Here is a 16,267-nt window from a genome sequence, read left to right as displayed (position 1 = left end):
ATCCAAAGCCAAGAAAAATACGAATTGGTCACAGACCATGGAAGAGCTCAAAAAGGATTTTGATAATCAAGTAAGAGAAGTAGGGGAAAAATTGGGAAGAGAAATGAGAGCGATGCAAGAAAATCATGAAAAACGAGTCAACAACTTGCTAAAGGAGACTTCAAAAATACTGAAGAAAATCACTTTAAATAAGAAGGTTACCCAAAGAGCTGAGTTTATAGGATCCTAGATTTGGAGTTGAAAGAGATCCGAGAGGCTAGTGAATCTACACACCCCTTCCCAGCTCCCAGCTTACAGCTGAGGGTAAGGCACCTGCCCACGGTCATACCAACATGGGTCAGTGTGGGTCAGAGTCAGGAATTATCCACAGCGCTATGAAAAATGCTTGCTGAAAGGTTAAATTAGTGGCCAACAAATATTTTTATCAAGCATTTATTAAGCACCCACTGTGTGCCGGTCACAAGGCATAGAAGGACAAAAATCATAGTTTTACATCTAAAAGAGACTTTGGAAGCTTACTAGTCCTGCCCTCATTTTACAGAGGCCCGGAGAGGTTAAGCCACTTGTCCAAGATCACACAGTGGCAGTTGAAACAGCCCCTGTCTTTAAGCAGCTTACAATTTGTCCCATATACACACAAAATAAATTCAAGGTAATTTGGTGGTGGGAAAGCACTAGTAACCACAAGGTTGAGGAAAACTCTAGTAGGAGACACCATTTGAACTGATCTTTGAACTGAATATTCTCCAAGGAGGAGGACGGCATGTGCCATCATTCCGGGCATTGGGGGCAAGGCTAATGAAGGGTGTTTTTGAAGACATCAGACAGGATGGTTTGTACAGTGTTCTTTTTACTATGTATAGTCAACATATTTTAACTCATATTTTAAGAGTCAGAAGGGATTCTAGAGATGTTATCCAACTTCCTCTTCAACGCAGTATTCCTGTAAAGCACTTTTGACATTTACACAATCTTTTCCAAACTCCATGCTGGAGGTAGACACTGCAAATCTTATTCCCAGGGTACCGGTGAGGAATCTGGTCCTGACTGGAGAAACAGCTTGTTCTGGGTCACATAGCTGTAGGGGGTATGGGTGGTGGAATGGGAGTGGTTGAGGAGAAACAGAACTATTTGAAAAGAACTGATGATGAAATGAAAACAAGCAGAATTTAGAGTTTGAATTTAATATAGAGAATTTAAATCCTTAATAAAGTATTTGTTCTGTTAAGTTTGGATTCAGTCAAAAGACTGAGGACCTAGAGGGCCGCCACATGTGGCCTTGAGGCCAAAGGTTCCCCACCCCTGGATTAGATCAATCACCATTCTGGAAAGTAATTTGAAATTTTACTAAGAAAAGGGCAAAAACAATCATACTCTTGGATGTGGATCTAGACCCCAGGCATATAATCTGATAGAGGGATGTATCTGTATATGATATGTAAGTTATATAAGATAAAGAAGTCACATGTACACCAAAGTATTATATAATAAAGATATTCTAATAATAGCAAAGAATTCTGACAGTAGATACCTATCAATTGGGAATGGCTAAATACATTTAGCAGTATCTGAATGTAATAGAGTCTTAATAATAACCTTTAATAAAAGGATTTGCTCTATAAAACTTGGACTCAGTCAAAAGGCCGCACCCAAGTACCTAGAAGGCCACCTCTGGCTTAAACCCATGCAGTAAACACCTGGGAAAAACAAGGGGGAGGAATAATGAGTGTTGTAGGTGTGGAGTTCCAAATTGTTCAGCCTACAATAAAAGAAACTAAAGCAGAGTTCTGAGTACTTTATTAAAAGGTTCATGGTGCCCTCTAATGAAAAGGGCCTCAGATCTTCCTCTGAAGATCTGAAATGCCCCTGTTCCCTTAGACCATATTTTTATTGGATTTGATAACCAAATATGCAAAATAGGCATGGTAAAATACAGTATCTCATTGGTTGATAGACCATTGTTTGCTCTTAAGGGCCAAAAATGGGCAAGGCAAGAGTCATCTCCAGTGACCAAGGGGTCATAAGATGGTCACCTGCCCATGTTGAGCAAGAGAGGGTGGTCCGGAGGCACAAAAATAAGTTGGAGGACTTTCCAAAAAGTCAAGGCATCCCAGTCATGCTGGGTTTGGGCATGGAATTTGAGCAAAACAGGAAAGAGATACCTTTGTTAGCATTCTTGTGGGTGTGCAAGTGAGCTTCACAACTGGTGAAGAAGTAGTGAACATTACCTTAAAGTTTGAGGCCTACTCTAAAGACCCATTATAAGAATCTATCTTATCTAATTATCCTATGTAAAATATTAAACTTGTTAATACTAATTGGAATAGAGTAGGGGTCCTAATGAACATATCTCACAGTTATTAGACTCTAAGTTCAAGTTCCATTTATCCCCTTATCTGTTTTTACAAATAAATACCTCTCAGTGATTTTTTCCATACTAAGTTTGCAACAAACTAAGCTCACTAGGGTGGGCTTTTTCATATAAACTGCTATTAAAGTAGATCTCCCCAAACAGATTCATATACCCTTCAAAAAAACAAATTACAAATACTGCATTTACTTCATTCTAGTTAATTTGATTTTTTTGAAGTTCAGTTCTAAAAATTACACTTATCTCTTTAATTTTGTTGCTATTGACCTATCATTTATATATATGTGTGTACACATATATATATCATTTACATATATATTGATCTATATTTAACCTAAAAGGTTAATACTTTTTGAAATCTTTAATTTTGTCATACAAATGTAATAGCTTTACCTCTACCTTTTTGCAAATTCTATGAGAATGTCTTCTAAGTCTTTATCCAAGATTGCACTATGTGCTGAAGGAAATAATTGAAGAATTCTCCTCCAGGATAGTTTGGTGTCTCACATGAAGGGGAGGGCATGATTTCTGGTTAACATCCAAGTTCTCAATCTCTGTGGGGAAAGCCTCAGTGATTTGGAAGTCCATTTGGGGCTAGACTTTCTCTTAATAGGAAAGCTCTGTTTTTCCTTTTCTCTGTTTTTCACCTTGGTAGGACTGTGTTTTATTACAGTATTCAATGCACCGCTAATTATTCACCAACTACCTTTGCTCGTTGTGTGTGGTTTGTTTTCAGCATATTTTAGCTTAGGCCACTGTACCATCCTGGTCAAAAATACAAAAATACCATGAGGAGTTCAGTATGTACAACTAATTCAGTACAAATTGCTTTTACAACACAAACATGGTGCTGATACCTAAACCAAAGAAAACAAAAACAGAGAAAGAAAAATACAGACTAATTTCCCTAATGAATATTTTAAATAAAATACTAGCCAGAAGATTACAGCAATATGTCACAAAGATTGTGAGCAGGTGGGATTTATACCAGGAATGCAGGACTGATTCAATATTAGGAAATTGACCATATGAGTAACAAAACCACGAAAATCACATGATTATCTCAACAGATGCAGAAAAAACTTTTGACAAAGCAAAACATTCCTATTAGAAAACACTAAAAAGCATAGGAATAAATGGAGCTTTCCATAAAATAAGTAGCATTTATCTAAAACCATTCCCAAGCACTGATGCAAATTAAAACAACTCTGAGGTTCTACCTCACACCTATCAGACTGGATAAAGTGACAAAAAAGGAATATGACAAATGTTAGAGGGAATGTAGGAAAATTGGGACACTAATGCATTGTTGGTGAAGTTTCAAACTGATCTAACCATTCTGAAGAGCAATTTGGAACTATGGCCAAAGGGCTATCAAACTGTGCATATTCTTTGACCCAGCAATGCCACTAGGTCTGTATCCCAAAGGGGGAAAAGGGAAGAGAACCTATATGTACACAAATATTTATAATGACTCTTTTTGTAGTGGCAAAGAATTGGAAATTGAAGGAATGCCCATCACTTGGTGAAAGGCTGATCAAGTTGTGGTATATAATTGTGATGCAATACTATTGTGCTATTAGAAATGACAAGCAGGATGCTTTCAGAAAACATAAAAAAATTTGCATGAATTGATGCAAAGTGAAGTAAGCAGAACCAGAAGAACATTGTACACAGTAACAGCAATATTGTACGAGGTGAATGACTTAGCAATGACTATTCTCAGCAATACAGTTATCTGAGACAATTCCAAAGGACTTATGATAAAAAATGCTACCCCTTTCCAGAGAAAGAACTGATGCAGTCTGAATGCAGATTGAAGCATACTATATTTTACTTTTTTTTCATGGTTCTTTGGTCTGTTTTCTTCCACAACATGACTAATATGGAAATATGTTATGCACGACTGCACATGTATAACCTATATCACATTGCTTGCTGTCTCAGGAAGGGAAGAGAGGTTGGAGGGAGGAAGAGAATTGGAAACTCAAATTTTTTAAAAACAAATGTTTAAAATTGTTTTTACATGTAATTGGAAAAAATAAAATATAAACCATTTAAAATAAATATTAAATATAACAAATACAATATCACAGTATTTTTTTCTGTAGTTGAGATAGGACTACAGAGGTACCACACTTTTGATGTTTTGTATAATAGCATTTTTTTTGGATTTCTATCACTTTGTCTTTGATTTTGATTGTGATCATTAGAATGAAGTGAGAGAGTCATAGAACTTCTAATGTCCCAAAGCACATTGGCATGGAACTCTTCTTTGTGGTAGAGATGGAGGCCCCACTCTGTGGGAAAAGCAGGGTGCAGTTGGCAAGAGGAGAAAGCTTTGGTTAATAGCCTTTGGGACTCTCCAAAGGCAGTCCCCCTTTGAGTCTTTTTTGAGTATCCAATGCTTCTGCCTCCCAGCTTCCAGTTTCAAGAGAGAAGATGGAAGAGGCTAATCTCACTGTAGACTGCTGAAGCAAAAGATTCTGGAAAGACTTGAGTGGAGCTGGCTGTCTCCATCATGTCTCCACCCCCAGCTTGCCATACTACAGGCTTCTAGGAGTTTTCCCACAAGGGTAGGATCCAGAAGAGTCCCCAAAGAACAGGGCCTTCATCTCCACCAACAGGACTAGTCCCATACCAATGGACTTTGGGACAGGATTTACATAACATTTAGTAAAAGGAATGTCCTTAGCCATAGCAGGGGAAGGACATTCAGAGCAGGTGTAGAAGAAATACATTAATGTGAATACTGTGAGTTTAGGGAAATCAACTTCTTTCTTCCTTAAAACATTTCACAGTCACCTTGTAGATCTAGGAAATGCAGTGCACAGGGTTGTGCTGTTTCTGTCTCAGAGAGAGACCTCCATTATCTTAAGACAAGGGGTCCCACCAAGATGGTACAATGTAATTAACTACAAAGAGAACTATTGGAGCAAACCTGATGTTAGAGGATGTAATTGTTTCAGCTAAGCATAGATGTCCAGTATTGGTAATGCTGCTGTTCTACCAATCCAAAGAGTCAGGGCCAGCCAGAACTCTCAAGTGACCAGGAAGGTACATTAGTAGTATAAGCTAAGATACACCGAGAACAAACCACATGAGCAAGGGCAGTCAGTCAATAAGCATTTATTGAGCACCTACACATGCCAGGTACAAAGCTGAGTGTTGAGGGGTACTTACAATCGAAAGGAGACCGCAAGCAAATAATTCTGTATGAATACTATATATATAGGATAAAGAATGTGAAGGGAATAATTAAAACCTGTGTGCTGAGACCCTTGCCTCATTTCACAGAAAAAATTGAGGTCACTCCCCTTGAGTTCCCTCTTTTCTCCTTTCCCTCATCTCCTATCAATTAGGTACCATCTGCTCCTTCCCCCATCTCACATGATGAAGTGACCTTACTCCTTACCATGGCTTACCCCTCTTCTTGTTAAAGTAGTTCCATTTTATCCAGTCTCCTCCAATAGACTGACCCCTCTGTCATCCTCACTTTTCCCCTTACTGTCATTCTTTTCCTTTCTACTTACTCATTTCCTATTGGGTACAAACATTCTATTGTCTACAAACATTCCCATTGTCTACAAACATATCTTCCCTATTCTGAAAAAAACCCTCACTTGATCCTTCCATCTGTGCTAACTAGTGCCTTATATTTCTTCTTCCTTTTGTAGTTAAACGGCTCAGAAAGGTGGCCTACAATAGATGCCTTCACTAATTTTTTCCTCCAATTAATCTAGCTTCCAACCTTATTATTAGATGGAAACTGTTCTCTCCAAAATGATTAATGAACTCTTAGTTGCCAAATCCAGTGGATTTTTCTCCATTCTCATTCTCCTTGATCTCCCTGCAGCCTCTGATACTGTCAACCTCTCTAGGTTTTGGGGACACCACTCTCTCCTGGTTCTTCTGCCTGCCTGACTCCTGGATCCTCGCCCAGATCATGCCCTCTAATGGTAGGTCTCCTGTAGAGTTCTATCTTTGGCCCTTCTGTGCCGCTTCTCATGGTTTTAATTTGTTGATGACTTTCAAATCTAACTCTCCTGCCCCAAACTCTCTGTTGACCTCCAATCTCAAATCTCCTACCGCCTTTCTTTCAGACATCTTGAATCAGATGTCCAATAAGCATCTTAAATTCAATATGCTCAAAATGGAACTCATTTTCCCCCCCAATTCCCACCCCCTTCTTTCCTTTCCTTATTACCATAGCCGGCAACACCTTCCTTCCAGTCTGGACCATTTTCTCTAGCTGTGCCTTATGCCTGGAACACTCTTCCTCCTTTGCTCCAACCACTCACCTCCCTGACTTCTTTTAAGTCTTAACCAAAATCTCATTTTTTACGGAAAACTTTCTCCAACTGTTCTTAATTCCAGTGCCTTCCTTCTGTTAGTTATTTCCTATTTATCCTGCATACAGCTTGCTTTATATATATATTTGTTCACCTGCTGCCCACACGCTCCCATGAAACTGTGAACTTCCCAAGAGCAGGGAGTGTTTTTCTTTTTCTTACTGTGTCCCCAGCACTTAGCACAATGTCTGGCACATAGTAGGTACATAATAAATGTTTGTTGACTGAGGGAAGATGTTTTTGCCTTTCCTCTATTTTCTCTTTCTAGCTGCTCACCACAGTGCCTGGAACATAGTGATAGCTTAATAAATACTTGTTAACTATTTGAAAGAATCCATTCCCTTTGATAAAACAGAAAAATCTGTTGAATCAGAGGCATACAACCAAATGGGAGAAAAATGAGTTGATCTGAAAGCCACAAATCATATTCAAAGTATGTAGTGAAGGTAGGAAAACAATTTATACAGTGACTGCAATATTGTAAAGGATAGCAATTTTGAAAGACTAGAATTAACACAATGATAGATTTGGAGTTTGATATTTTTCTGTCCTTCTGTCCTGTATATATGACTCTTTATGTCTCTTGAATGTCAAGTTCATAATAAAAAATAGATTTTTTAAAAGAAAGGAACACTCATTTGGATGAAGTTCTAGTATGTCTATTTTTTTTTAAACCAAACACTACTAGTCACAGCTTTAGTTTTAATATGTGTGTACACACTTTGTCAGAAGAGAATAAGGTGATTTAAGAAAAAATAAGCAAGCTTGTCAGCATCTTTGTTAAAGCCTGTATAAACACATGCGTGCACACACAAAAACTACAGTGGAGTCATGGTGGTACATTAAGAGCAGAACAGAGGTCTAGATACAACTGCATCCTTCTGACCAAGGGATATTGACAGTCGTGAGGGCTTGTGGAAGATCATGGCAAAATTTAGTTGCCTGGAGAAATTCACTAGTCTTGTACTCCACTTTCTTGATGGTATGCTTGCCATCTAGACTGTGGACAATGCACTTTCTCAGTGACCATTGAAGTGAAGCGAGGCTGTGTGCTTGTTCCCACGCTTTTAAGCATGACATCTTCAGCAGTGTTGTCACATATCTTCAACAAGGATGAAAACAGCACCAAGGCCAGCTATTGCACTGATAGCAAATTATTTAACTTGAAAAGGCTACAAACCCAGACTAAAGTAGAAGGAGAGTTGATGAAGACTTTTTGGTCACAAATGACTGTGCACTTCTCTGAGGCTGAGATGGAACAGAGTATGGATGAATTCATTGCCACTTTTGCTAATTTTGGCCTGTCAATGAAAACCAAGAAAACAGAGGTTCTCCACCAGTCATCTGAATGCTGTGGATATGTTTACTCAACCTTGGCAGTACATTTTCCAGGGATGTATACATTGATAATGAGGTTGACTTATGCATTACCAAATCTAGGTCAGTGTTTAGGAGGTTCTGGAGGAAAGTGTGGGACAGAAGAGATATTAGGCTGCCTAAAAAAACTGAGTGAGAGCTGTTATGCTGACTTCATTGTTGTATGCCTGTGAAAACTGGACAGTATACTGGCACCATGCCAGGAAATCAAAATGTTTATGTTGGAATTGCCTGAGGAAAATTCTGAAGATCACCTGGCAAAATAAGGTACTGCACACTGAGGTCCTTTCTCAAACTGAATTGGAAAATACTTAAACCCAACTGCAGATAAGGCAACCTCAATGAGCTGGCCACATTGTTCAAATGTTAAACATACATTTCCCAAAAGACTTTTATGGAGAATTTGCATGAGGCAAGTGTTCACACGGAGGTAAGAAGGATCAATATAAGGATATTATCAAGGTCTCTCTTGAAGAACTTTGCAATCAATTATGAGTCATTGGAGACAATGACAGGACTGCCCAGCATGGTATGCTTTCATCAAAGAAGGTACTATGCCCTATGACCAAAGCAGAATTACAGTAGCTCAAAGGAAACATGACATGCAACTTTAGAGACGTTTCCACTCCAGATGTTCATGTGGACAAACATGTGATAGAGCCTTCCAACCTCATACTGGTCTGACCAGCCATAGTCGGACACACTATACATTGGCCCTGACATAGGTGCCATTTGGGTCCTCTACAAGTGAGGACGACAAGCAGCCAAATCCTTTAGGTTATTTTAGGTAAGAGAACCCAGCAGGTGAATCTTGCCTTTTGTTTCATCCTCTATATATTCTATATCATGTTCTTTTATGATTTATGTCAGATTGTATTTTCTTCCTACTTATAATTTGGCAAGCTGATTAATGTACCATCAAATGTCATTGAAGAAAATTCACGGTTTTAAATGACAAATCAAAATGTCAAGAACTTAACCCTGAAAGATATTAAATATTTCCACTCTACTGGTTTATAAAATCAGCGTTCAGTTTGTCTTTTTTTTTTTGGTTTCACCAATCTATCAAATTCATAAACTGTCATTTTATTACTGAAAAGAGCAACAGGAGCTGATTTTTATTCTTATTTTGAAACATTTTTATTCCAAACTTTTGAAATACCTAAAAATGAGCAGAAGAAACAAGCAAATAAGTAAATATATTTTCTGCTCAATGAGCAAAAGAAGGGTGATTGTACAAATGAAACTGTGGGTCTTTATTCTATGCTGCTTGCTTTCTTTTTAGGTATATAATAAATTCATCCTTTAGCTTTTAAGCTTTCAGCTAGGTAGCTCAGTGGATAGAATGCTGGGTAGAGAGGATAGAGTCAGGAAGACCTACGTTCGAATCTAGCCCCAGACACTCACTAGCTGTGTAACCCTGGGCCTTAACCTCAGTTTGCCTTGATTCACTGGAGAAGGAAATGGTGAACATTCTAATATCTCTGCCGAGAAACCCCATAGTGGGTCACAAAGAGTCAGATGTGACTGAACAACCAAACAATAGCTTTCAAAACTAGCCTGCTTATCTGTGATTTTTCTGGATTCCTTCTCCTCTCTCCTCTCCACTTAAAGCCTCAATGAACTTCTTTCCTTCCTTCCTTCCTTCCTTCCTTCCTTCCTTCCTTCCTTCCTTCCTTCCTTCCTCCCTCCCTCCCTCCCTTCCTTTTTTCCTCCCTTCCTCCCTTCCTCCCTTCCTGTCTTTTTATGCTATTTGTAATGGTCAGACCTATCTCAGGCAGGTACCACATCAGTTCAGGTTCAGTGCTGTAGCAAAAAAACCAAGGCATTCATTCATTCATTCAACAGTTAACAAAAGATTTACTTACCCATGGCATGGAAAGAATATTAAATAAGGTTACTCCTTTAGCTTGGGTAGATCTCTCCTTCCCTACTTCCCCACATCCACTGCCACCACAAGGCAAAGTGTGGTGACTCCTTCAGTCTTGGACTTCACCAAGTCCAAAGGTCCAGAATCTCTGCATGTGAGAAACTTTTATGCCCTCAGTTGACCAGGAAGTCAAACTTGATAAGATCAAAAGTTACCAGAAATTTACTTCAAAGAAAAAGCAGCTGGAGCATTAGCCTCCTGAGCCAATCAAGCCCCTGGGACAGACTTCCCTTTCAGGGAAAAAAATATCCTAACTTAAAAAGGAAACATTATTCTTTGCCTATACCAAGCCAATTTACCCTTCCCCCCCCCAATAAAAATGAATCCTTTGTGATGAGGCAAGCATGTTTTGGCTTACTTTCCCACAAATAGGATGCTGCATACAAACTTCACAGAACAAATCCTTTTATTAAGGGGATTTGTTTTGTGAAGTTTGGATTCCGTCAAAGGGCTGCACTTGAGGACCTCGAGGTCCCCTGTAGCCTGTACCCTGTTCCAGGGTAACCCAAGTGGTTTGGGAAGTATCTATTCTCTATTGCCATCAGCTCAATCCCCTACTGGCTGTGTTTCTCAGTTCCACTTAACCACTTAATACTGAGTAGCTTCTGCAACGGATATTTCCATCAAAGGTATAGGAAGAATAAAGTACAGACATTTTCCCCAGTACAGTAGGGTCATGCTCTCCTCTAAGCCACCCCAGTTTCTGAGGAAACTAGGCTCAGCTTAGGTCAACTTTTACATAGTATCTATCCCAACAAATTCAAATCTATAAGTCAAATCAATGCCAGGTGAGTCCTTGTCTCAGCTGCAGCTGGGCTGACATCCTTAAGGTTACTTCCAAAGAGAATTCCTTGCTCTACAGGATGTTGGAGCTACACTGGCTACAGATCTGAACTCTGAAATACCAGGATTCCAAGGTGTCTTCTGGACCTTTTGAACTCCCAGTATTGTAGGCTCCAATCCCTCTCTCTACCAGTTGCCATAAGGAAAGAGTTACCAACTTCCCCCAGGAATGCTGAAGTCAAAGAAAAAATGGCTTAATGCCTCCACAGACCATCAAAGAGTCAGTTACAGATTGTCCACATATGTTCCACAATCTCTACAAGGCACTGACACTCCACATCATCAGACTCTTCTGGAAACAGGCTCCTCAGCATCTCCACATAAGAGGATACTATTAGAGGCACTCTACCCAGGTACCATTACATGTTCATCAAGCGAAACGAATTCCCACATTGGCTATATCTGAAAATGCACATCTTAGAATGCATCTTAAATTCATCACCTCTCTGTCAAGATTTGGGTAAGTATGTTTTATCACCCAATCCTTAGGAATTGTCTTTTATCATTGCATCAATCAGAATTCTTATACCTTTCAGCTGTTTTCCTTTATAATGATATCCTACAAACCATTCTCCTAGTTTTGATCACTTCATTCTACATTAGTTTATGCAGATCTTCTCAAAGTTTGCTTAAACCATCATTTCTTATAGTACAATAGTATTTCATTATTTCATAGTATGTGGGCACCCTCTTAGTTTTCAGGTATGTTTGGTTTTTTTCTTTTATAAAAATTGCTACTATGAGAAAGGTTGTATGTATAGGTTTTTTCCCCCTTACTTTGAGCTCTTTGGAGAATAGACCTAGCAGTAGCTGGGCATGAAGTTTTGGGAGGTATAGTTCCAAATTGCTTTTTTAAATGGCTGGACCAATTCCCAGGTCCACCAAATAGTGCATTAATGCATAAATGTTATTTGTAGATTTTTTGCAACACCATTTAGCAGAATTCAAATTAGGGAAGATTGCAATTCAGGAATCTTTATTTCACAGATATTCCTTTTGATGTTAAACATAAAAGTGTCTTGAGAGGGAGCACAGTGTGCTGGATCAAGACAAGAATTTATACAGGCCAGTCTACAGTGATTGAGGGGATTTCTTCCCTGGGAGTACTGTACACCAATTGTTAGGGGAAGACATAAAGCCATGACCATGCTAGGTCCTGTTTGATATTAAGATTTAATGAGGCACCCATAAATTATTGAACAGTTAACATGAAGAGGTTAGAAAGCATAGCACTTCCTAACAATACCATCACTTGATCTCTGCCAGGCCCTTTCTGGGAAAGAGTTGCCTGAGTCTTCTCAGAGAAAAAGAAGCCTATCAACTGAAGTGGATATAAGCTTTATAAGCTTCCAAGGGTGTACAGAAGGCATAAGGATGTTGAGGTCAAGGCAACCAGAAAAAATTGTCATAGACAACTTCTAGGAAATTGGACATGTGACCTGGGTACTCAGGTGCACAAAGCTGTTGATTAGTGGAGTCAGACCTCTTGCTTTGAGATAGGAAAATGCCATTTTGCCCGTAGGGGACAGGTCAACAGTCACTTGGGGTAGGTAGGTGCTCCACCTGGAACAAGGAGAACTTTTTCTTTCTCCAAGGGGCTCATATGTTTCCATACCCACACAACATGTAACATCACCACCCCAGGGACCAATTCAACCCCTTCTATTCTTGCAACATTCCAACTTAGTTATTTAAAATATGTCTTCGGTGGGTGATGTTATGCCCCACAAACAACTGTATGCAGTGGAAGGCATCATTAGTCCTAACCCCAAATGGGGAGAGTCTTTGATTATCTGGTATTGTGCTCTCTATCCCAGACCACTGGGCTAAACCCATTGCCATTCCTCAGTATAGCTAAAGATCTTCATCACTCTATCTCCTCAAGTCTTTCTCACACACCAGTCATAGAGGCTGGAGCTCAGCTAATCTTAATGGCTATTTCACTTCCATAGCAGACGGAGTCATTGGCAACCAGGCAAAATGGTATTCCCCAGGAGTCAAGTCCTTATAGATAGGGGCCCACTGGGTCAGCAGAGGAGACAGAGTTCCAAGATCTGGACAGGAAGGCTCAGTCTTTGGGTACTTGGTTATAAGAGGCACTAACACCAAAAGGCCCCAGACGTGTGATTTTGAATTTACATTTCAATTGGACATTCCTATCACCTACTAATCTTGTTAGAGGGACCATCTTGTATTACTCAACCCATAATAAGCAACTCTGGACAAAGGGTGGTAGTATGGTGCTGTGTCATCTGTTCAGTAGCAACACTGGCACGGAAAGAAGTGAATAAATGCTTTTCAAAAGTGGTTTAATGAGTGGTCACTTTGAGAATCTTGCAGCTTCAGAAGCCTGACAGTCACTTATTCTGGCCATCTGGTGCTTGCCAAAACTTCTAGTCATGGGGCAGTGGATGAAGCACTGGCCCTTGAGTCAGGAGGACCTGAGTTCCAGTCTGGGCAAGTCACTTAACCCTGATTACCTCACCAAAACAACAAACAAACAAAAGCTCTACTCAGCTTGGTCTTTCTGGCTAGACATCTTCAGAAATATTGTCCTTGCAAGGTCATAAGAGCCTAAGTGAAGAGACAGCTGGATAGCCTACTCTAGATTTTTCATGACTGTGACCTATTGGAGACACCATTTGAAAGTAGTAGAAATTTAAGTGACTTAATAAATAAGGGTACTCCAAAACTTGAGGAATCCAACAAGTCTTTGGGTTTCCTTCATAGATCATGGGGAAATAAGTGTTAGTAGTTTATTTTGAACTGTGCCTAGAATCCTCTGGGTATTCTCTACCCATTGTATTTTCCAAAATTTGATTTAGTAGGCTAGACCCTAGAACTTCTTAGGGTTGATTTCCCACCACTTTTCCCTCATATGGGCCAGCATCTAATCTAGTACTTCTGCCTGTATGACCATATCTGGTCTGATCAATGTTGTATTGTCAATGCAATGGTGCATATCAATGCATTCAGCAAAGGAGGCCTCTTTCAGGTCTCTGCCCATCATAATATGGCAGTCTGAGAGAGAATAAGTAGCCCTGGGAAAGGATGGTGAAGATACACTGATTGGTGAAAGCAAACTGTTCTAGACTAGTCTCTGATACAGGAATAAGGGGGGAAATTAAAAACCTTTGGTAAAGTCAATAACCCATGCTACTTACTGTGAGCGTTGGCTACCAGATCTATGACACTGAGGAATGAGGAACTGCTATAGTGGTAGACAAGTTGACTTTAGTCACTGGCCTATCATTCACCATAAATTGCTGAGTGAGGGCCAATTGCCTTCCTCACAGGCATTACAGGGCCTGCCCAAGGGGAACTGATACAACTAAATGCTTCGACTTCTACATCTGCATCACTAGAGGAGAAACATCTTTTACCTCCTTGGGGACCTACTACTATTTGGTGTTGATTGTATGGGCTTGTTTGGGTAACTCCAAGTGTTTTAATTTGGTTATGCCTACAGTAACCTGCATAGAGGCCCTTGAAAGGAATTGAACTGATACTGACTCCCAAGAGTCGATGATACCCTGTCTTTCAATATCATTCCTTTGAATTATCCAAATGAGATAAGGAATATAGAAGATGTCTCAGGCTTGGGTTAGGTTGCAGAGCCCCTGGTGCCCTGGTGCTGAATTTTACTAGTACTTCCATGGGCTAGCCATCAGTTACTTTCATAGCAATCCCATGTTTCAGCAGCCACACCTAAAGCTCCCTCCAGGAGAGAGTATTAGTGTCCTTTGTCCACCTAGCAAGGTGGCATGTTCTGTGACTCATCCCCCTCCACTGCCAGAGTGCCTGTACATACTGATAGCAGGATTTTCTCAGATCACAATTATCTCAACCATATACTCAAATTTCACAAATGAATCAGCCCACATCGATACTGGTGTGCAGCAAGAGAGGCTCCTAGCTAAAGTCTAAAGCTATTCTGGTGGGGCTCCACCACAGAGGGTAGGATCTAATTGCCCACAGGTAGGTTCATCACAGGGTTTGGGCCCATTATGGAATGGGACCCATAAGTCCAATCTATCAAACTCATTTACTTTAGGAGCTTCACTCTGTCCCTTGTAGATCCCTGTGGGGAATTGACTATAATGGGAATTCACCCATCTCAGCCACTGAACAAATAACCTTTCCCATCTGGAGACTCTATTAAATGTAGCCAATTTGGTAAAAATGTGCTCCCAGAGAACTTCCTCAGCCTGTGGAAGTCATATGGGGAGATTGAGCATTGGCTCCATTAGACCAAGCCATCAGGTGCCATTATCTCCATTGACACATACTATTTCCCTTTGAATTTCTCCTGCAACCACCCATCTCTAGGTGCTGAATGCACTGACTGAGCTCATTTTCAGTTTTATTATGCTAGTAGATACAAAAATTGATGTAAGGAGTTTTCTCTCAATTATACATCTCACACAGGTTGGCCCCATATTGATGAATTATTTCCATGTTCCTTTGATTGGGTTCAGATGCTTGGGGGGAGTAGAACACCTTTTTTTCCTGATTTCAGGGAATTGTACCTGTTTGTTCTTCCCCTCTGAATTTGGACTGTCCCTAATCTTTTCTCCAATTAGAAATAAGGTTACCTAATAATGTATCCTGACAAATCATTTCCTTTTAATTAACTAGTGCTATTTAATTAATTGTTTTTAATGTATAAAAGTCTGTCTCCTCCTGTATTCGAGGTCCAGTGCCAAAGCTGAGGAAGGTGATTGTTCCCAATTTGTTAGGTACTTGGCATGCACTGCTTAAATAAATTTAAATGCTTGGAAGCTCAAATCTTTGTTTCCTCAGTAATTTCATCTTTCACCCACCACAATGTAGGGTAGATTTTTGTAGCCTGCAATGTTTCACGTCATTTTTACTATGTCCTTGTATGAGCCACATTGATCACCAGATTCAGGTTCCTTAAAGATAGTACTTCTGTAACTTCCCTTGGCAATGACTAAGTCCTGAATTGCTTTCATAAACTTTCCTATTTCCACAAATAAGCATGACTCAGGCATTTTGTTTAATGCTTTTTTGCTGACATATTGCTGCCTAGATTCAAGCAGATACCATCTATGGATGTACTTTGGATTCCATTCCTGGATTTCAGCCATGTAATAAGTTCCTTTTAGAAGTAAAGTCAATGAATGGTGTGTTACAGTTTTTACTATTGTTCAGTGAAGTGATATCTGCCTATTCTAAAATTATTTCTTAGGTTTTATTAAAATCCATTTATCATGTAGCGTAAAGGTCAATACCATTCCTCATTTTTGGTGAGGAAATGTTAATCTTTCTATTAACTATATTAGGGAGATGGACTTTGTGCTTTTTAAATATTACACAATGCTTGAGTTTAAAAAATAATTCTGAAATTCCTTGTGGCCCATTTGATAGTTA

General features: G+C 39.6%; 1 protein-coding gene across 2 annotated transcripts in view; it reads right to left on the bottom strand.

Moving 5' to 3' along the window:
- The window catches only part of ABCG2 (ATP binding cassette subfamily G member 2 (JR blood group)), an 82,980-nt gene extending 72,869 nt beyond the window's left edge, over positions 1-10,111 (bottom strand). Inside the window, exon 1 of one of the 2 annotated variants that reach the window (XM_072622346.1) lies at positions 9,969-10,111. Coding sequence is in view for 1 of the 2 variants with exons in the window: in XM_072622341.1 (XP_072478442.1) it covers positions 9,969-9,972 (4 nt within the window). In the remaining variant the exon portion in view is untranslated. The remainder of the gene's footprint in view (positions 1-9,968) is intronic. The other variant, XM_072622341.1, reaches the window with a different exon arrangement.
- Positions 10,112-16,267: the final 6,156 nt, after the last annotated feature.

This window comes from Notamacropus eugenii, chromosome 7, assembly GCF_028372415.1.
Source record: "Notamacropus eugenii isolate mMacEug1 chromosome 7, mMacEug1.pri_v2, whole genome shotgun sequence".
Taxonomy (NCBI): domain Eukaryota; kingdom Metazoa; phylum Chordata; class Mammalia; order Diprotodontia; family Macropodidae; genus Notamacropus; species Notamacropus eugenii.
This window is presented reverse-complemented; position numbering and strand designations above follow the sequence as displayed.